This window comes from Heterocephalus glaber, unplaced genomic scaffold, assembly GCF_053883595.1.
Source record: "Heterocephalus glaber isolate CG9 unplaced genomic scaffold, H.glaber_assembly_v1.0 deba00000470, whole genome shotgun sequence".
In the NCBI taxonomy this organism is placed as follows: Eukaryota; Metazoa; Chordata; class Mammalia; order Rodentia; family Bathyergidae; genus Heterocephalus; species Heterocephalus glaber.
The window spans coordinates 16,763,027-16,786,477 of record NW_028258145.1 but is presented as its reverse complement, the minus strand read 5'-3'; the positions used below and the strand labels follow the sequence as shown (position 1 = coordinate 16,786,477).

Here is a 23,451-nt window from a genome sequence, read left to right as displayed (position 1 = left end):
TGGATGTTGTGTGGACAACTGAGTGGGAAAGGAGGGACTGGCAGGGGAGCCAGTTAGGTATGGTAAGCAGGATGATGGTTTCCCAAGGATGTCCAAGTCCTAAACTCCATATGGTACAAGTAAATGGGACTTTGCAGAGTTATTAAAGACTTTCATATGGGAAGATTATCCGGGACCAGCATAATCTCATGCATTCTTAAAAAGGAAGAACCTTTCCCAGCCAGCAGAGAGGCAGAAGTGACAATGGAAATATGCTAGAGAGATAGAATTATGCTGGCTTTGAAGAAAGAGGAAGGGACACATGCCAAAAAATGCAGGAAATGGACTCTCCTCCAGGGCCTCCACAGGAAGGAGTCACAGCTCCACCTCACTGGAGCCTAGGGAGACCTGGCAGGCTTCTGACCTGCACAGTTGTAAGGTAAGATGCTTGTGTTGTTTTTCTGCCACCAAGATCATGATAAGTCATTACCATGACAATAAAAAACCAATCCAAACCAGATGTGGTGGCACACACCTGTAATCCCAGCACTCTAGGAGGCTGAATCAGGAGAACTGCAAGTTGGAGCTTAGCCTGGGCAACTTAGCAATTTAATGAGATGCTCCAAAATTAAAAACATTTTAAGGGCTGGAGATGCACCCAGTTCCAAGGCCACTGTGCAAACAAAATGAGACTGACCCCATGGGGGAAGGAGCTCATTTCAGAGAGGGGCAGCACAGCAGGAAGAGATCAGGTGTGAAAGATCATGAAGGGATAGAGGTAAAGAGACACAGTCACCAACCCTGTGTGTGTGGAGTTGGCTGGTGAGGGAGAGGAAATTCTCAGAATTCTCTCTTGGGCAAATGGGGCTATGACTCAAAAAGACTGCTAGGAAAAAAAAATCAGCAGAGTGTGAGTGGCAACACGTAAGAATGCATGTGAGAGCGCATGACTGTGACACTGAGTGTGAGGGTGTTGTGATACTGCATGTATGACTGCATGTCACAATGAGTGTGAGCACAGAGAAAATACCCCTGCTACTTCTCTGCTCATTCCTTCCAATTCCATTTTTACCCAGAAACGTGCTAATCTCATCTCTGCAGCCTCCCCCAGGAGAGTGAGCAAGTTGCTCTCCAGCCAACACTAACAGCTGCCCTGCTTGTCAGTTACAGGCCCTGCTCTCTCAATTAACCAATTGCCACCCAGTCACAGACCAGGCTCCTGTGAGTTTGGTCAGCACAAATAATTCACCACAGTGGCCTCTCCCTGCTGAGCTAAGAGAATCTCCAGCCCCTGCAAAGTGGAGGATCGGCCCTTGCACCCTGGTGATCCCAATCTGGCCTCCTCTCTGGCACAGGAGCCCTGTGCTGGAAGTGGGGAGGGGCCCGGAGAGGGAGGGAGGGCTGGAAGAGATGGCCTAAGGCCTTACCCAGAGCCAAGTCAATTGAGAAGTAGGAGGTTCTGTGTTGCAACTTCCCAGCTATTTATAGTGTGCACACTGAGACTCTCACACACTGGGCAGGATCTCCAGGGGAGAAATTACCCCTTCTGGGGAGCACCAAAGTGCAAGCTGAATCAAGTACTTCTGGGAAGCTTGGGAGGTGTCTGGTGCCACCATAAAGGCTGCTTGGGAAGTCTAAGACAATGATTTTCAAAGCCCACTCAATGTGTGTGTGTGTGTGTGTGTGTGTGTGTGTGCGTGTGTGTGTGTGTTACTGGGGATTGAACACAGGGCCTTTGCACTGAGCTACATCTTCAACCCTTTTTATTTTTTATTTTGAGACAGGGTCTCAAAAATCATTAAGCTTTCCAGGCTGGGTCTGAACTTAGGATCCTCTTGCCTCAGCTTCCTGAATACTGGGATGACAGGCATGAAGCACCATGCCCAGCTTGAATTATTTCTTTACCTACATTATACTCGCTGGTGACATCTTCTGCGTGAAAGAGACAGAGGGATTGTTGTTTCCAACCCTACTGTTCAGATAAGAACACTGAGGCTCTTGGAGGTTGAAATGTCAGAGCCTTGGCCTGACCTCAGTCTCTTTATGCCAAAATCCATACCCTTTGCCCCTTCTCCTGGTTGTTGTCCTACAAGGGGAATGGCACCCTTCTCTCATCCCTCACTGCAGCACGGCTTTCTCAACCAGAAGTGGCCTACGGACCTCCTGCTGAAAGGGGCCACAACACCCAAGTATGGTGCCTGAGGCATGCCATCACCAAAGTAATTAACGTAATTCTCTAACCAGGCCCCTTCCCTGAGCACAGGGAAGAGAATGGAGAACAGCTTCTGTCCTCAAAAAGCTTCAACAGCAACAGGGCTGGAACCATGGGGTATTGGAATCACAGACTAAAGTAGGGTCAGAGGTGTAGAATCAGGACAAAACCTAGGTCTGCTGGACTCTAGGACCTGTGCACCCACCCTCGAGGCCAGACTGTTCCCAGTGACAATGCTTTTGGCTCTGTAGAGTGTTCTACACACAAGGAAAACTGAGGCTGAGGGAGGCAAAGTCACACAAGGCACATGGCAGAGCAGGGACCCAATTCCAGGTGCCATTTCCTCTTGCTGCACCCCTCAGCGCTTTCCTCACTTCAGTATTCAAGGTCTAGACAGGGGACAGGTGTAGACAGGATAGGACTCCTCAGAAGCCTCATGAGACGTGTGATGAAGGGACTCAGTGTCCTCACCAAGGAAGGCACCCACCTTCTGCAACGTCACAGCTAGTGGCAGCCTCCTTACCCATCAGTCACCCCCTCCAAGATAAACAGCTCTACTTACATATTCTTTAATGTCCTTTGACTTCACAGCCTTGTAAGAATAATATGCAGGGTAAAGGGTGCCAAATATAAGCCTAGAGGGAGAGAGAGGAAAAAGGAGAAATGTAATTTCCGTTCATCCTGTTTGATGGAAAATGTCTGTCTTTGATGCCAGGAGCAGTGCTCCAAGCCACAGAAAACACTGCCATGGGACTAATTCATCTTTATGAATGCTCTTAAGTTTTCCTGCTCATGGCTGGGTTGTCCTTGGCAATCCCCATTTCCCAATACAGCCCACTTCCTTCAAACAGTGTTTGGCGTCATGGAGACCAAAACTGAGGTGAGAGGGGCAGCCCAGCTCAGCTGAGCAGCTGAAATCCCTGAAGTCAAAGACTGACTTTCCCTCCTGCTGCTGATCCTCCACAAAGCCTGCCCACTCGGACTCCACCTCAGCATCCTGCAGGCAGAACAAGCCTTTCAAACTGTAAATCTGGGCAAGTCAACACCCTCTCGACCAACACATCCCCACCCTGCACTAAGCTGCTTCTCACTGCTCTTAAAATGCAGAAACAAGGTTATCAGTTCTCAGTAATCTTCCCCAGGGCTTCACAGGGTCACCAAACACCTGGACCCTCAGCCCTGCCCCTAAGGACTTGTATGACATAGCTCTGCCTGCTCTCTTTCTCTCTACTTCATCTTTGGCCATCCTGTCCTCTCCTTCTGGAATCTCCTCTCCCCGTTCTTTCCTTAGCACTTGTTCAGCCATCAGCTCCCACCTCAGCATAACTTCTTCACTTTAGAAGCCTTCTCTGACCTCCCAGCCTAGGTCAAACTTCCCCACTACACTTTCAAAGTACAGTGTACATCTTATCGGGTGTTCTTATAGCAGACTGTAAGTGCACAGAAAGGTCCACTTTGCTTAATTTGTCTTCCGAGCATCCACCATGTAGTAGACCATCAGCAGATATATTTAAATGAATGAATGGACAGAATGTTGTGCCCAGAAGGGCTTTATCTTTTTGCCAACTGATGAGATCACAGTTGCCAACTCAGGTGCAAGCCGGCCTGGCCCAGGCCCCACAGGAACCTGCATCTCCTGGGACAACCCCACAGAGTGCCTCTGCGGTCCCTGCAAGGAGTCTGCCTGCTTAGAAAAAGACACCACACCAAGGAGGTTTAAAGTCAAGGCTATTACATTTAGAAGTCAAACAGAGAACTCTCCACACACATGCAATTTTACCAAGAACTGGGGACACCTTTACCATGAGCACTGTTGCCGGGAGCACCAGGTTTGCATTGCTGGGACAAAACACCTGACACCCACCACTTAAAAGAGGAACGTTTTATTTTGGTTCATGGTTTCAGAGGTTTCAGTCCATGGTCAGCTGGCTCCAAGGCAGAAACATCATGGTGGAAGGGAACAGTAGAGCAAAGCTGTTTACTTCATGGCAGCCAGGAAGCGGAGAGATGGAAAAAGCCAGAGAGAAAGGAACCAGGGACCAGATACAGTCCCCAAAATCATGCTCTCTTGACCCACCGAAACACACCCAGAAGTGTGCTCTTCTAATCTCCTATGTCTCTCTTAAGCCAATCAAGTTGACAGTCAAGATTAACCAAGAAAACAAAGTTAATTGAACCAAGTCAGTTTTTGACATGGAAGGAGAAAGGAGTGTGCAAACTCCTAGCTCACACAAACCTGATCTAAGCGCCTTACAGGCCTTACCCCAATTAGATTGCCTTTGCTGATGGAATCTCTTTTACAGACGGGACCACAGTGCTCAGAGCCACCTGCTTGTCTAACTCATGACCATGAAGGACTAAAGCAGGGGCCAAGTCAGCCTTCTTCAAGCCTGGCTTGCTGTCATCATTATCCACCATTATCCACCATCATTGCTTTGGAGAGCAAGGTCATTTGCTAGGAAGGTAGAGGTGATCAAGATAAGCCAGCAAAGGGGACAAGGCCAGGCTGGAAGGAAAGGAATAAAGAAGGATGAGGGTGGGAGGAAGGAAATTTAAGAAAGAGAGGTAGACAGCAGTGCCAAAGGCAGCAGGCAGGCCAGGGGTGCATGGCCTAAGGATGTTCCTCACTGGCACTCTGGTGAGGGAGATCTCTCAGCTACTCCAGCCTGCCTCTCGGGCAGCCCCACTCCTGAGCATCCTCAGAAATCAGGGAGACTTCCTTCCTGGTTAAGGCCACTCCTGACCTTGCCCTCCCTCAGACTAGACTCTTCTCCCTGTTCTATGCTGACACAGCTCCCTGCACTTTCTTTTTGGATGGTCTGCTCCATGTCTACCTCTCCCAAACACGGCCAGTTCCACAAAGTCAGGGCTGACGTCTATCTCATTCAGAGGGAGCTGCATGTTCACTACATAAAGTTTCAAAATATGGAGACACTAAGTCAGGGCCATCCAGGGGACACTGGTGACTTTGGGACTGAGGTCTCAGATGCTAGGTGGATGTCAGACAGCACCAGGCTGAATCAGCAAAGCCTAGAAACAAAGCCACCAACTCCAGGGAAATAGCATGTCTCTCTGGGCCGGGGATTTAGCTCAGTGGTTTTGTTGCCTGCTGCGCAAGCTCAAAGATCCGAGTTTGATCCCTGGTACCAAAAAAAAAAAACAAAAAAAAAAACCCCGTGTCGCTCCTTGGGCACAGATGCTATTATCTGTGCACAGATGCTATTATCTGTGTCTGCAGGTTGGTTATCAGCCCCAACTTGGAGGCAGCATGTGAGCAGCAGAAGAGGAACCCACAGCCAGCTGATTGGTCCTCTGTGAACTCCAATAGGCTATGACTCTGTTGAGGTCACAGAACTGGAGAGCTTCCAGGTGTTCTGACACAGAAGCCTGGGCTCAACCTGCCAAACTTTTCGGAAGCGAACTGGTTACTAGCGTCCCCCTGCCTGTGGCCTTTTTAAAAACATGGAGTTGGCTGGTCAGCACACACCTGCAATCCACCATTCTGGAAGGCTGGGGCTGAAGGATCACAAGTTCAAGCCCAGCCTGGGAAACTCAGTGACTTAGTGAGACTCGCTCAAAATAAGAAAATAAAAATATAAAAAGATCTGGAGATGTAGCCCAGTGCGAAGGCCCTCAGTTCAGTCCCCAGTACAACAAAACAAAAACCAAACCAAACAAAACAGGCTCCTACTATACACAAATCTGCACTTCAGTCTCTCATAAGAGTGGAGTCTCTAATAAGCTGAGTAATACTTAGCATTTCACTTCCCTGGATTAAAGGATTAAAATGGCTAGTTTTTATTAATACACTTTGGAGAAAGGAAATAATGAATGAAGCGGGCCCCAGCCAGAGGGGCTTGGTCCTTAGGCCAGCTCACACCAAGTGCCTCTCTTGAGGCCCTTCTCCACGTACCCCACCTGCCTGCCCTCCCCGCCTCACGGCCGCCCTTCTCCTAACACCAGATCACAGGGCCAGCACCTGCCCACGTAAGCCAGCTTGCTAGTGATCTATGACTTCCTGGCAGCTCTTTCTGCTGCTGGAATCTTAGTGCGCGATCTGCCTCCCAGCCTGCAGCCTTTTTGTTTTCCTCAGTAAAGCCTCATTATTCCTTTAAGACCCATATTTTTTGTTTGTTTGTTTTTGGTACGGGGATTGAACTTGGGACCTTGCACTTGCGAGGCAGGCAGTGGAACCACTGAGCTAAATCCCCAGACCTTTAAGACCCATTTTTTTAAAAAAACACTTCATTCAAGTCTCTGATCATTTCTTCCTGAGAAGTCTCTGGCTATTCTTTAGGTCTGTGGTAGCCCTTACGCAGGAGCAGCAGTGATGCCAGGCCCAGTGGCGCATGCCTGCAATCCCAGCTCTCAGGAGGCTGAGGCGGGATGATCACTACAAGTTTGAGGCCAGCCTCTCTACATAATGAGCTCAAGGCCAGCCTGAAATACATAGTGAGACTCTGTCTTAGGAAACAAAAAAGGAGTAGTAATAATAAAACCTTTTAGACACACTATTATTAGTGAATCCTCACTAGTGCCAGGCACTGTTTTGCAGGCTGGCCACACTTTGCACTAATCCTCTTCCATCATCTGTGATAAAAATTCTTACTATTCCGTTTCATAGACTGGGACATCAAGGCTTAGTGGCATTACTCACTTAAGTAAGGGGACACCACAGTTGGGAGCAGAGCTGAGTATGGACCGACCCGGCTGCCTGGTGACACAACCTGCTTTCTTTGCCCTCCAAGGGCTGCCTGCGCTGCCTGATGCTGTCCCCGGCTTCAGGACCACACAGTCCTGGTGATGAGTGGGGCGCCTGTGCCCAGGACAGCTCCTGCCCAAACAGGTGCTTGATAAATGTCTATTCAGTAAATAAATGATCAAACCATCCCCATTTCTTTCCTGAGAGCTTAACCACTTGTTGGACTCACATAACTCTCTCCAGAGCCCTGGAGGAAAGTGGCAGTTTATTTAGAGAGCCAGAAAGGTCCCTGAATGCTGCAGGGCAGCTGGAGCAGAGATGGAAGGCTGAGTGCATTCACTGGGCTCTGAGCTCACTCGCTCCACCCCATCACCTGTGGAAGAAGCCTCCCAGGCCCCAGCACAGCCTCAGTGCTCTTCACCCAGACTCCCTCCCCTCCCTGTTATCTGTTCCCTGGAACCCCCACCCCCAGCTCCATTTATCTGCCTGCCTTGTGCCTCCTGTCTTTGGCCTTCGCTCTTCTTGATCCAAGTTAGGGGTCTTCATCCCGCCTCCTCACCCCAATCTTTTTCCCCTGCTGCAGCACCCAGAAGGGATCAGCAGGCTCACAGGAATACCACACTCCAACTCAGTGGTTCCCAACCTGGGCGGCTTACTTTCCCAGGGACATGGGGGCAATGTCTGGAGACACTTTGGCTGTCACAACGGAGAGGGTGCTGCTGAGTTGCCCAGGCTGGGCTCTAACTTTCAATCCTTCTGCCTCAGCCTCCTAGAGTCCTGGGATTACAAGTGTGTGCCACCCCACCTTGACTGCCATTGTTCTAAACATGGAAAAGTCTTTCAAACATGACAGATCTATTTGAAGTCCCTGGTAGACCCCTTTCCTCTTCCCCAAAAGTCACTACTATCACAAGTGGTATTTATCATTCTTACCATGTTTTATTAAATACATGAGCTATGCATAAAGAGAAAAAAAGCACTGTTTTACCCATTTAAGCACTGTATAAATGGAACCACACTAGACGTGTTGCTGAAATTTGATTCACATTGATATTTGCCCTGCGAGATCATTCTTAATCACTCTGCTCCATTTCACTACATGAATACATCATAGTTTATTTATCTACTCTGTTGAAGCATGTTTATTTCCAATTTTTCCCTATTACAAACAGGACTGTGACTCTCTTCTACATGTCGCCTTGTGCACATCTGAGGTCTTATTTATTTGTTATTTACTTATTTTGTTTTTTTGAGGCAGGATCTTGCTGTGTAGTTCAGGCTGTCCTTGAACTCACTATGTAGCATTGTCTGGCCTTGAACTTGAGGTGATCCTCTTGCCTCAGCCTCCTCAAAGCTGGGATTACAGGTATGTACCACCACACCCAGGCCCTTGAGGCCTTCTTTAGAGCACAGACATAGTGTGGAATTGCTAGGTCAAAATGTACATCATCTTCCACCCTGTCATGCAAAACTACTTGGTAGGGTTGCACCAATTTATACTTTTTCCTGCAAGCGTAAAAGAGTTCTAATGGTCCCTGTTTTTCCAAATTAATATAGTTAGAGATTTTAAGTTTTTGTCAGTCTGATGGGTGTGAAAATAGTGTCTCATATTTGAATGTCCTCAGTTACAACAGAAGTCTAAAAACTTTTTATGGCTATTGGACATTTGAACTGCTTGTGTTGCTCCATTAAATTACCATCTTCTTAGTGACTTTCAGGAATTCTTTGTGATTTCTGGGTATAAATCCTTTCTTGGCCATATGCATTACAAATATCTTTCCCTATCATAAATTTTTTTAAGTTGGTCTGCAGTGTCTTTTGTTGTACAGAATTTTAAAATTTTATACCAACAAATGTAATGATCTTTTATAGTTTGTTTTACATATTGTGTTGAGGTGGTATAGTAATATATATTTTCTTGCAAAAGTTTTAAACTTTTGAGCCAGGTGCAGGGACTATGCCTATAATCCCCGCACTCTGGGAGGCTGAGACAGGAGCACTCCAAGTTTGAGCTTAAGCTGGGTAATTTAGTGAGGTCTGTCTCAAAATAAAATTTAAAAAGGCTGGGGATGTAGCTCAGTGCAAAGGCCCTAAGTTCATTTCCCAGGACCACCAAGAAAAATAAAAAGGTTTTGACATTTGCTTTTTCCCAAGTAGATCTTAATTCATCTGGATTTTATCTTTATGTATGATGTAAATTAGGAATCCATTTTATTCTTTTCTATATGCATCCCAATTGTCCTAGGCACATTTAGTGAATCTTCCCTATTGGTATACAGTATGATCCCTTCATATGTAGTTTTTTTGACATGTACAGGTATTATTTTCAACTCTAATATACTTTGCTGATCTACTAACTGCATGTGTATCATAGTGTCTTCATAATAACCAAGATATTGATGATCATAGGTTTACAATAAATCCTAACATTCCTAAAATTCTCTTGGGTATTCTGAGCCCTTTGTTTTCTTATACGATTTGCAGTGATAACTCATCAAATCTGTGAAAAACCTTATTCAGATTTTGATATGAAAATCAGGTTTTCTCTTCATGAACATTGTCTCTTCCAATTCTTCACGCTGCCTCTTCCTCTTCCACCCATTTCCACTTCTCCTCTTTTTTTTTTTCTTTTGAAACACTTGGATCTTCATGTCTTCTCTAATGTTTTTTCATATGTTGTAAATTCTTCCATAACTATCTTGTACATACTGTCTTATTTATTCCTAGTGATTTCATTTTTTTTCTGGTGGTGGTGGTGGTGGTGGTACTGCAAATTTTTTAAATTAGATTTCCTAAAAGACAACGAAGATCACAATCCCAGGAAGCCCAGCAGAATGAATCCATCTAGCAAGACAAGAAATTAAATGGAAAAGGGGAGAGTCCAACAAAAATAAAAAGTCATGAGAACAATAAGTCAATATGCATCAGTTATAACCATCAATGTTAATGGTCTCAATTCACCAATCAAAAGAAATAGACTGGCAGAATGGGTCAAGAAGCAAGATCCAACAATATGCTGCATACAGGAAACAAACTTAATTCAAAAAGAAACTCACAGACTGAAAGTTAAAGGGTGGAAAACAATATTCCATGCGACAGGAACCTGAAAAAAAAGCAGGAGTAGCTATCTTCCTTGCAGATCAAGTGGATTTCAAACCAACACTGATTAAGAGAGACAAAGAAGGACACTACATCCTTGTAAAGGGAACAATCCAAGAGGAGGAGATGACAATAATAAACATATAAGCACCAAACACTAGCACACCCAACTATATAAAACAAATACTAACGGACATGAAAAATCAAATAAGCACTAATACAATAGTAGTGGGGGACCTCAATACCCCACTGTCACAAATAGATAGATCAACTAGACAAAAAAATAAGCAACAAAATACTAGAACTCAATCAAACTCTTGAATAAATGAACTTAACATGTTTATAGAGTGTTCTACCCCATAAAATCAGAATACACATTCTTTTCAGTTGCACACGGGTTGTTCTCCAAAATAGACCAAATACTCGCTCATAGAACATGTTTAAGTAAGTGCAAAGGAACTGAAGTTATCCCCTGTATATTATCAGGCCATAGTGCAATGAAATTGGAGATCAATAGCAAAAGAAACCTCAAGAGGGCTGGGGATTTAGCTCAGTAGTTGCGCTGCCTGCCTTGCAAGTGCAAGGACCTGAGTTCAATCCCTGGTACCAAAAAAAGAAAAAGAAAAAGAAAAAGAAACCACAAGAATTTCATAAACACATGGAAATTGAACAACACACTTCTGAATGACCAATGGGTCACAGAAGATATTAAAGAAGAAATCAGACAGTTACTACAATTAAATGATAATGCCAATACAACATATTGGAATCTATGGGACAAAATGAAAGCAGTCTTACGAAGGGAATTAAAAGCAGTGAATACTCATATTACAAAAACAGAACGAGCCCAATTAAACAACCTGATGCTGAACCTCAAGCTTCTAGAAAAAGAAGAGCAGGACAAACCCAAAGCTTATACAAGGGAGGAAATTGTAAAGATCAGAGCAGAACTCAATGCCATGGAGACTAAGAGAACGATACAAAAAAAATCAATGAAGCCAAGAGTTGGTTCTTTGAAAGAATCAACAAAATTGACAAACCCTTAGCCAACCTTAGCAGAAAAAGGAAAGAAAAGGCCTAAATCCATGCAATTAGGAATGAAAAGGATGAAATTATAACGGACCCAGCAGAAATCCAGAGGATCATCAATGCCTACTTCCAGAACCTATATGCCAGGAAGATTCAAAACACAGAAGAAATGGACAGATTCCTAGGTAAGTATGAACTACCAAAGTTGAACGAAGAAGACCTAAAAATTCTAAACAACCCAATATTAATCAATGAAATTGAAAACATAATTAAAAATTTACCAACTAAGAAAAGCACAGGTCCTGATGGCTTCACTGCTGAATTCTACAAGACATTTAGAGAGGAACTACTGCCACTACTGTTTAAACTCTTCAGTGAAATTGAAAGGGAAGCAATACTCCCAAATTCATGGCTGGAAGCAAGCATCACCTTCATCCCCAAAGCAGAGAAAGACCCAACTGAAAAAGAGAACTATAGGCCAATCTCACTAATGAACATAGATGCAAAAATCCTTAATAAGATACTGGCAAAAAGAATGCAGAAGATCATCAAGAAGATCATACACCCTGATCAAGTGGGATTCATCCCAGGATGCAGGAATAGTTCAACATATGCAAATCAATCAATGTAATACACTATATCAATAGAGCCAAGGACAAAAACCATATGATCATCTCAATAGATGCAGAAAAAGCATTCAACAAAATCCAACATGCATTTATGATAAAAAAAACCTACAAAAAATTGGAGCAGAGTCTCTACCTCAAACTGATAAAAGCCATCTATGAAAAACCAACAGCCAGTATCATACTAAATGCTCAAAAACTGAAATCCCTCACACTAAAATCAGGAACAAGACAAGGATGTCCACTATCACCACTCCTGTTTAATATAGTTTTGGAAACATTAGGCACAGCAATTAGACAAGAGAAAGAAATAAAAGAGATAAAGATAGGAAATGAAGAAGTCAAATTGTCACTATTTGCAGATGACATGATACTGTATATAGAAGACCCCAAGAACACCACCAAAAGTCTTCTAGACTTAATAACCAAATTTAGTAGAGTAGCTGGATACAAGGTCAACACACAAAAATCAATAGCTTTCCTCTACACGAACAACAGACTCACCGAGAGAGAAATACGACAAACAATTCCTTTCACAGTAGCATTCAAAAAACTGAAATACCTAGGAATCAACCTAACAAAAGAAATCAGAGACCTCTTCTCTGAAAATTATAGCACTCTGAAAAGGGAGATTGAAGATAATATCAGAAAATGGAAAGACATCCCCTGCTCCTGAGTAAGAAGGATCAACATAGTGAAAATGTCCATACTTCCAAAACTGCTATATAGATTCAATGCAATCCCAATTGAAATCCCAGCAGCATACTTCACAGACCTTGAGAAAACAATCCAAAAATTCATTTGGAACAAGAAGAGACCCAGAAGAGCAAAAGCAATTTTAGGCAACAGAGACATGACAGTGGGTATCACAACCCCCAACTTGAAACTCTACTACAAAGCTACTGTGATAAAAATAGCATGGTACTGGCAAAGAAACAGACCCGAGGACCAGTGGAACAGATTAGAAGATGCAGAAACAACTCCAGACACACTCAGCCACCTCATCTTCGACAAAGGTGCCAAACACCCTTACTGGAGGAAAAATAGCCTCTTTAATAAATGGTGCTGGAAAAATTGGGCTTCAACTTGCCAAAGATTAAAACTAGACCTATATCTCTCACCATGCTCTAAACTAAAATCAAAATGGATTAAAGATCTAAATATTAAAACAGACATGCTGAACCGGCTGGAACAGAGGTTAGGTAGAACTCTTGAAGACATTGGTGTAGGAAAAGATTTTATGAACAAAACCTCAGTTGCCCGTGAACTAGCACAATCAACAAGTGGGATCTCTTCTCATTAAAAGGCTTCTGCACAGCAAGAGAAACCATCAGCAGTGTGAAGAGACAACCCACAATGTGGGAAAAAATCTTCACCTGCTCTTCCTCAGACAAAGGTCTACTATCTCCAATCTATAAAGAACTTAAAAAGATCAGACCTCCCAAATTTAAAGACCCAATCTGAAAATGGGCATCTGAAATGAACAGACATTTCTCAGACAAATAAGTAGAAATAGTAAATAAATACATGATAAAATGTTCAACATCACTGGTCATTCGAGAGATGCAAATGAAAACAACTCTGAGATTCCACGTCACTCCAGAAAGAATGGCTGCTATCATGAAATCCACGAATAACAAATGCTGGCGGGGCTGTGGGGAAAGAGGAACCCTGTTCCACTGCTGGTGGGAGTGTAGACTGGTGCAAGCACTGTGGAAATCAGTATGGAGATACCTCAAAGAACTAGGACTGGAAGTCCCATTTGACCCCGCTATTCCACTGCTGGGTATCTTCCCCAAATAATTAACAGAATCATACCACAGTGATATATGTGCGCCCATGTTCACAGCAGCACAGTTTGTAATAGCTAAAACTTGGAAGCAGCCCAATTGCCCATCAACTGGAGACTGGATAAAGAAAATGTCGGATTTTTAAATAAAATGGAGTACTACTCAGCCGTAAAAAATGAGAAATTAGAGACATTTATAGCTAAATGGATGCACATTGAGGCAATACTCTTAAGTGAAATAAATAGGATGTATAAATATCGAATAGTTTCTCTAGTGTGAGAAACTGAAAGTGTAAATAAGAACTAAAAGGTGTAATAGATAATGTGAAATAGGAAGGGGAAGTGGAGGGGTAGGGGAAAGGAAAGAAGGGAATGGAATTAATATGAGAAAATGAAAAAATGGAATCAAAGTCTTTGTAAATAGAGAGGGATGGAGGGGTTGAAGGGAGGGCAGGGGAATGGGGAAAAAACAAGAACCAAGAGAGAGTATGTAAAGGTGCAAATTTCCAATGATGAAGGTCATTATATTGTATACCTAAAATGTACCAATAAAATTAATTAAAAAAAAGAAATTTGCAGAATTGTAAAACAACAACAACAGCAACAAATTAGATTTCCTAAAATGGAAACAAAGCTTTTGTACATAGGGAGGGGAGAGGGGTTGAGGGGGAGAATGGGATAAAATAAAATCAAATTAAAAAATTAAAATAATAATAAAAAAGAATGTCATATAAATGGGGAAAAAATTAGACTTCCTAGCCAGGCATGGTGGCACACGACTATACTACTATGAGTCAAGAGCCTGAGACAGGAGGATTGCCACGAGTTTGAGGCCAGCCTGGACTATAGTGAGTTCAACACCAGCCTGAACTTAAGACGGTGTCTCAAAAAACCAAAAAAAAAAAATTAGATTTCCTATTGGCATTAATAGTGTACAGAAATGCTATTCATTTTCTATGAATATCTCAGAACCATTAACCTTGTAGCAATTAAAAGCATTTGTAGTCTCACATGCATTACAGTAAGTAAACAAAGCAAATTCAAAAAGCAGTAGGCAGCCCGATCCACTTACACGCTATTGTGACTGTTAATCTTGATATGTCAACTTCATTAGAAGAAGGAACACTTAGAAGATTAGCAGAGCAAGCACCTGTGTGTGTCTGGGTGGGTCATGGAGGTGTGGTCTTGGGTACTATATATGGTCCCTTCCTTTCTGGCACTGTTCTGCTCCCAGACCACCATAAACCAAGCAGCTTTGTTCCTTCATACCCTCTCACCATGAAGTTCTTATCTTGGAACTGGCTGACAATGGATTGAATCCTCCCAAACCATAAGCTAAACTAAACCTTTCTCCTGTAAATTGTGATTACCAAGTACTATGCCCAGCAGTAGTAAAACTAATAGAGCTATTCTGAAAAAGGGAAGAGCATAGAGACAAAAACTATACCCATGGATGCTAGGGTTAGTCATAGAAAGAGGGGCTGACTACAAAGGAGTGTGAGGAAGTTCAGGGGAGTGATGGAGCTGCCTTATACTTTAATTGTGGTGGTCATGCAACTGAATGCATTTGCCAAAACTCACAATTAAGACACACTCAACAAACTCGAACTAGTAAGGGTGAATTTAACCTCAATAAACCTCGTTTTTAAAAATATAAAAGCATTTGGAGCAATTCATGCTCGTAAGTGAGCTGTGTGCGTATGTATCTCCAAAAAGGGATAAAGCTGACCTGGGCCTCACCCTCCAACTCCAGACTCTGAGACAACCAGTAAATTTTGATGTCAGAAGGCTCTGGTTTTACAAAACAGGGATTCACAAAAACCACAATTCATCTCCCAAGGCCCAAGGGTACACGACCCCTGAAAGGATGGTCACAGATACGCTTCTGGGCTGGGTTCAGAATGTACCAGAGAAACTCTTCTTCACCATACTCCCACAGGGGACATCCTCACTCAAATGATAGGTACCCAGAAGCTGAAGCTGGACAGAGCTACTCTGAGCAGACAGCTCAAGGTTCCCATGGCACGGCAAACCACCTGGGCCTTGGTTGCTGTGGGTCCCAGCTCTTGGGCTTCTGTTTACAGCATGGCCTTCTAATAGGCTACAGAGTGAAAACACGAAAATAGCAGAACTGGCCCACTGGGTATGTATTTGGCTCCCTGGAGATTATATCATAGACTGGTAATGTACTATTTACCGAATGCTCACTATGCACCAGGAACTGTGCAAACTTATCTAACAGCGTCATCACTTTTGACCTTCATAGACGACGGCTATTATTGTTTTCCTCATAACACAGGTGAGGAAACTGGTTAGTGAAATTCTATAACTTATTTGAACAATTATATAGGCAAGGAGCCCAGACTTGAATCCAGTTCTGTTGTCACTTCACTGCTGTGATACTCTGCCCTCCTGATTCTGCAGTGCATGGCTCCAAGCCTGCAGGCCACTGCTGAATGAATGAGTGAGGACAAAAGAGAGGGAGGGAGAATGTTGCCAACTTCTTTGCCCAATAGAATTCCACTCTGGCCTTGCATTATGCATTTACTGACACCAGGTGACAGTATAATTATGGGGCTCTGGAACATCAACTGTTCACTCAAACAAGCTTCTTTCTCAGCCCGAGCTGATCTTGACAGAATAGAAATGAACTGCATCCCTCTTTCTCACCTTGGCTGTGATTCTTCAGCCTCTCTCTGTACAGTTTTTTCTTTTTCCATTGTGTTTCAAATCCCTGCTCCTCTTTGCAGATCTGAGACACCTAACACATTCATAACTCTTCTGGGCCAATCCCCCTCACAAACATCCCACTTATTTGCTCATTTGATCAGTACTGTAACCCTCCAGGATAATGAAGGTTATCTTCCCTATCCACAAATGAAAAAGTACTGAGCCCGGGAGTGGTACAGACATCTGCCAAGGCCCTTGCCCCATCTAACCAGATCAAACACAGGCCTCCTGTCTCCAAGGCCATGACCATTCCCCCACCCATGCAGCTTCTCTGAGCACACAGAGGGATTTTATTGCTTAGTTGGAGCTGTGTGTAATGTGTGGTGCAAAAAACTCCAATTTAAATTGGATTACAGAAATGTTCCCAAACTCAATTTAGAAAAGCACAAAACAGAAAGGTCTGATGTAAGCAGGAAACCAACATTCTATAAATTTTCAATTCACGCCGTTAAGCTCCATACTCCAACCCACTCAAATCCTACTCAAATGTCTGGATCTTTTTTCTTTTCTCAGTCTAAATGTTAGAGATTTCTCTTCTTAAGAAACCCAGTTTGATTGCCTGGGGCAGAAAGGGGCTGGGCTTAGACTTCAGGCCTGAGTCTGAATCCACCTCCATCACTGACTGGCTGTGAGACAGCAGGCACATTTTTCAATTGTTCTGCATCACTTTTCTTGAGTGTAGAGACCAAGAATACCAACTTTCACCAGTCATTGTATAAATTAAAAGAAGAGACTGTAGATAAAGAGTTAAAACCCTAGAGATGTGAGATATGAATGACAATTATTAAGTTCCCTTCACCGCTATTTTCCTATAGAAATAGTAGCTTCTAATATCAATTCTTTTAACTAAAAAACATTTGCATTTAACGATTAAATATCTGTTGAGCACCTACTGTATGCCTTGGGTCCCCTGGTAGGAAAGGGAGCCAGAAAACAGATAATTTACACAAATTACTGACTCAGAACCCTCATCATGCTGAGCCCTGATGAGTCTGTTTTGGAGACAGGAAGAGATTCATTTATATTGACTGTTCTGTGGCCTCCTAGCTTCCAGCCCACATCCCTCCTGAAATCTGAGAACCAGAGGCCTAACCTCCAGTTAGGTGGTCTCTTACTAAAAGGGCTGTGATTTTGTCCTTTTGATAGACTTCCTGTAAAGCCCTGATGACAGTTAATGTGAATGTCAATTTGATTGGCTTGACAGCTACCTAGGGGATTAGTAAAGCACACTTCTGGGTGTATCTGAGTGGGTCATGGAAGTGTGACCTTGGGGACTATATCCAGTCTCTGGCCCTTCCTCTCTGGAACTACTCCCCTGTGCTCTACTTCCCAGCCATCATGAACTGGGCAGCTTTGCTCTACCATCCCCTCTGTCTTGGAGTTAGTTAACCATGGACTGAACCTCTGAAACTGTGAGCTCTTCTCCTTTAAGTAATAAAGCTCTTCTCCTTTAAGTAAATAAAGCTCTTCTCCTTTAAGTTGCAATGTCAGTTTGTCCCAGCAAGGGGAAATGTGGCTAATACAACCCCCTACAAGGTTTATGTTTGGGGAGAGGGAAAGGTGATGGGCCTTCCGATGAACATCATAAAGAAGGGTGTAGGGAACAAGTTCGAGGAGCTCTCTGAACTGCTCTGTCGGGGGTGAGTCAGTAGGCATCTATAGGGGTTTCTGGGGACTTACGTGCTCAGTTGGTGCCCCTCAGACCTCCCACATGGCAGGTGCTGGTGTTGTTCTTTGTGTGGATCCAGGCATCTTTGAGGTCTATAGAGTGTGCATGAGCCCATCTGGAGGAAGGTACCAAAAAATTCCAGGGAAGGCCATGGGAACAGGACAAGCCTTTACTGGCACCCACCAGCTGCTGTATCAGGCAGGCACTAACCCCATAGCAGTAGGTGAAAGAGCTAACTATTACCACCTTTTACACAAAAAAGACTTGGGACTTCAGGAGGTTAAATTCATTCATTGATTTATCCAATAGACATTTAACCAGATTCTACTTTGGGCCAGATGCAACACAAGGTCACTGAGCTTCTAAGGGGGTGAGCTGGCTTCAAACTCCTTGCCCTTCCCAATCCACTGTTACCTCAAGAAGCTCAGAGGTTCGATCCTCAGGCAGTCACCATGTGGGAGGGGTGCCAGGTGCATCAGAACAAGAGGGGCGGTGGGGCCAAGCTCTTTGGGCAAAGTGTGGAAGGAAAGAACTAAGAGATCAGCCCAAGTATAAACTCTGAACTCCCTGACAGCAGGGCCTGTGTCTTCCCTCTCTCAGCATCTCCAGTTCTGGGCACAGAGAGGTGACACATGGACAAAATCTGGAAGCGCTTGGCTAAGTTAAAGAAACCAGGCTCAAATGGCCACAGAGTACAGACTTCATGTACATGATATTCTGAAAGAGGCACAACTACAGAGATAGAAAACAGACAACTTTCCAGGGGCTTGGGCTTGGGGAAGTGAAAGCTGACTACAAAGGGTCATGGAAGTTTCCCAAGGGGTGAACCTGTTCTATTTTTATACATTTACTGAAGCTATGTAGCTAAAAAGGCTAAATTTCACTGCATGCAAATTATGGTCTAATTTTTTTAATGGGGGGAAAAAGAAAGAATGAATATAAGCAGAAGTAGGTTGGCAGCGAAGCAAATGAAACTTAATCTTCAGGGCCCCTCACCTGCATGTGCCCTGGGAGGGGTCCCAGCAAAGTGTTCAACAAAAATGTTATGATTTGGAGTTGGAGATATAGATCAGTGGTAGAGTACCTGCTTACTATGTGCAAGGGTTTGATCCCCAGCATCGCCAAAAGAAAAAATTATGACTTTTCTGAACCTCTACCACCACCAATTCAGGCCCTTGGAAATCTAGTTCATGAACCCTGAACACAAGTACAAGAGCAGACTAAGTAAGAATAGAGGGCTCCCAAGGTCTCCTAAGGAATAAGCTCCCAACAGGGGTCTGTTCTGGCAGGGAGAGGTGCAGATAACTCATGAAGTGGAACCAGCATGGATGGCAGTACAGAGGTTTTCTGAGGTTCCTAGTGACCACATGAGCACCAGGAATTTGTAAGTTATATATCCACCACTCCTAGCATACATGTCATGGTGTGATCTTTCACTATGCCAAGCCATTCTAGGCAGACAAGAAAGCTGAGATATAATGGAACATGAAAATTCTAGATTCTGGTAAGCTGGTGTTATGGCTTGTGTCTAGATGTACCTCCAAAGCCTCATGCAGTCATAGGTGGGGCTTTTCAGAGGTGGCTGGATCTAGGGTGTATGCTACTGGGATTAAGGGTGTGATGCTGAGATTAAGGGTGTGATTGCTAAATTAGTCCACTGATTGGTTTGGCATAATTCTGGGTGTGGATAATGGGAAGGCCCACCCTGGGTGTCCGTGGCACCACCCAAAGAGTGGCTAACCTGGAAGGGATAAAAGGGAGAGGCAGGTTCCTGCTGCTGCTGCTGCCTCGCTGCTTTTTGCTGCCTTCTGCCTGGCATGAACTGTTTCTCCTCTGTGAGGCCCCTCTGCCACGCCATCTTCTCTTGGATCCAGCCAACTATGAACTGAAAGCTCTACAAACTGTGAGCTACAATAAACCTTTCCTCCTTTTAACTTTCAGTGTCAAGTATTTTTATCTCAGCAACAAGAAAAGTAACTAAGATAGCTGGTGTGATAGGCATTTGGCATCTTTCTGGCTCCCAGCACAGCAATGACCCTCACTGTGTCATGCAGGGAAGTTTTCACTTTATATACTTGAAGCTAAAATGTTCATTGCTCAATTTCCCAGCTTCTCTTGCAGTAGAGATATGGACCTATGGCTCAGTCTCCACCAATCAGATACTCCTGCCCAGATAGGAACCCAGGTCCTTCCATTCCTTTCCTCATATTGAGGCTGCTTCCCTCCTGCTTACAGTCCTATGTACCACACGAAAAAATACTGTTAAATGAGCCTCAGCTGGTAGGTTGCATTACTGATTTCCTCATCTGTTAAAATCACCCAGGTTAATACTGTGAATGCAGCTGAGCCTTAAAAATAATTCTGTCTCAAAAAGATATTTGCACAACCATGTTTACAGCAGCATTACTCACAACAGATGGAATTTGATGGAAAGCAATTTAAGTGTCCACCAGTGAATGAATGGATAAACAAAATGTGGAATATATGTATGAATGACTATTATTCAGGCTTTTAAAAAAGGAAATTCTGACACATGTTACAAAATGAATGAACTATGAGACATTATGCTAAGTGAAATAAAAGACAAACATTGAGTGATTCCATTTATGAGAGGAACACTTTACCTACTAGGTAAATCAAATTCATAGAAACAGAAAGTGGAATGGTGGCTGTTAGGAGTTTGGGAGAAAGAGAAAATAAGGAGTTGATTATGAGGTATAGAGCTTCAATTTCCAATTCACAAAATGAAAAGGTCCTGGACATTGGTTCCCACAACACTGTGAATACATACTGAACTGACATTTAAGATGAGTGGAAACTAACAGGCAATTTAAACAATTTTTAAACGATTCTGATGGTAGAGAAAAAGAACTTGCTGCATATTCTGTTCTATTCAGAAGGTACCCAATTAAAATGTTCCTGCTGGGGCTGGGGTGTGGCTCAGTGGTAGAGCATGTGCTGAGCATGCACAAGGGCCAGGTTCAAACCTCAGCAACCCCCCTTCAAAAAAAAGAAAGAAAGAAATGTTCCTGCAATTGATATCTTATGTACTTATTTTTTATACAACAGATCTGAGGTGGCTTGGTTATAAATAATTGTGTGGCTCATAAGAACTTACCATTAGTCTAGGCCACTGAGTTTCTCAGCAGAAAGGCTCAGGGCAGCTAACAAAAGCAATGCTGTCACCTAACCCAAAGGGAAGGGAGGAATTAGGAGAAAGCAAATTAAGTTCAGACCTCAGATTGTCTCACCTGCTCATGGAAGAACAAAGATTGTCTGAAAGAAAAGGAAGTTTGGCTTGTGTCCAGAATGCCACCCTGATTAGACCCAAAACTCCATGAAAAGCAATCTGGAAACCTACCAGGTTTCCTTCAGTGAGCAAAATTCAAATTTTGCAAGGAGAATGTCCAGTACATCTTAATCATAAATGAGTGCAGGGCAGTTACCAAACAAACACAGGTGACAGCTACCTGAGTATGGCTGGGCTGATGGCTCTGGACCTCATTCTGAGGTAGGGCACCTTGGGCAGTGTGGAGCAGTAGGGTAAAAATCCACTCTGGGGAGCTCCCACACACCTGCCCTGTAAAGGATGTGGAAGAAGAAGGCCTGCCACTTTCTACTTCCTCAGGAGGACACCAGGGAGCCAATATCTCCATGCTGGCTATACAAGTCCAAGGGCCCCTACACCATTCGCAACCCCATCCCTGCAAGGGAAGCAGAAGCCTTAGTCTGGGTAATAATTTTTTATGTTCTGAAGGGCAATCTTTGGAACTGCTCTACAAAGTATGGTAGAGTACTGCTTAGTAGTTAAGAGGTTAGCATATAACAAGCATTTTACTTTGTTTAGAAAATAGATATTCCTCACAACCACTACAGAGTAAGAATTATTCTAACAATTGTGCCATTTGCATTTGTAAATACGAAGAGAATGGGTAAAAGTTGGATACTAAGAAGGAGAGAAAAATTTAAAATTCCAAGACAGAAAGAGTTGACTTTGAGGATAGGGATGTAAGAAATTTTATTTTAGAATGGAAACAATATGCCTTTTTTCTAGTTGTGACCCCTGAATGGCCATAATCATGGGGGGGCATAAGAGACCTGTAAGTAGGCAGGACTTGTTATTCAGAGAACCAGCACTAGGAAGGAAAATATCACATTTTGAAAAAAACAATTGTTGACCACACAAAGTAACCATTGCCAATTGCCAAGTGTTCACCATGGCTTTAAGCAATTTACAGGCATTGATACATAGAAAACTTCTATGATGCGGGCATGATACTAATCTCTACTTCACAGGGGACATAATGATGAGAGAAGTAATTGGGCTAAGGTCACCCAGCATGTCCCAGGCAGGGATGGATATGAGATTTCAAAGACTGGGTACTAAATTGCAGGTGTTTTAACTCTTTTGATCGGACAAAATCAGTAAAATATTTTGACCATGCATTGTCTTTTTCACTGTTGTTATTGTTTGTTTTATGGTACTGGGAACTGAACCTGTTATCACTGAGCTACATCCCCAGCTCTTTTTATATTGTATTTGAGACAAAGTCTTGCTACATTACCCAGGCTGGCCTTGCATTTATGATCCTCCTGCCGCAGCCTCCTCAGCAGTTGGGATTACATGTATGTGCCAGCACACCTGTTTACACACATATTATTATATGAGCATGAATCCTCAACTTTGCTGGGAAATCTTCAGTCACTATGAGGATTGGTTTATTTAAGATGAGATCACCTAACACACAGGCCTACTTGACAAGGCACACTCAGTGACATAATGGGTTCTGCTGAAAGCAAACAGAAACATGAGCCTGTGTCCATTTCACTATATTGGGGTCCTACCCCACACCTTGGGATCTCCCATGAGAGTGTGTGCCATGTGTCTTTGCAGACCCAGAATCCTGCACCAAAGGCCTTCTGCACAAACCATCCTCTCTATCTCCCTCCGACTGCATGGCATCCCAAGTCTTTCCCTACCATGAGCTGGGCACATATGTGAACAGGGGGATGTGGCCCCTGAAACTTATACAGCACCACAAAAGGAAGGGTATCTATGGAAACCTTGAACCTCAGGGACCTCAGCACTGCTGACCAGACCTGGGTCCTTGGATAGGGGCCTAAAAGTCTCAGTTGTTTTAGCACCCCTGCAAAATGGGGTGTTCCCACAGATGCAGGGGGAGGGTGTTAAATAGGATAATATATCAGAAAAGACCTTGAAATTGGAAATGTTACACAGACTTGCAAAAAAGAATGTTTTTCCTTTAGAGGAAATTCTAAGCAGAGCCTATGGGCTATGACAGCCTACCAGGAGGCATGACACGGGAGGCACCATGGGAGTTATCTGACCACTCTGGGACGGGGTTGGGTCAAGCCCTTGTTCCTATAAAACCCAGGAATGTTACATGGCTGGAGACCAAAGACAGCCACTGTCTGCAAGACAGATTCTCACTGGGGTTGGAGCAGGGTCTGATATGGCTATTTTTTGCAGATATGGGGAGGGGGACCACTGTCTTTGAGGACCATAAGAGCATCCTATACCCCAATTCACTGGTTCTGGGACTGTACCATCAGGGAAATGTCTCTTCTCAAACACTCTGGTGGAGCGGGGCATGG

General features: G+C 43.7%; 1 protein-coding gene across 2 annotated transcripts in view; it reads right to left on the bottom strand.

The window, feature by feature from the left end:
• Positions 1 to 23,451, bottom strand: part of Reep1 (receptor accessory protein 1) — a 109,163-nt gene that overhangs the window by 50,553 nt on the left and 35,159 nt on the right. For both annotated transcript variants that reach the window (XM_013072179.3, XM_013072180.3), the window contains exon 2: positions 2,754 to 2,826. In XM_013072179.3, the coding sequence (XP_012927633.3) occupies positions 2,754 to 2,826 (73 nt within the window). The remainder of the gene's footprint in view (positions 1 to 2,753; positions 2,827 to 23,451) is intronic.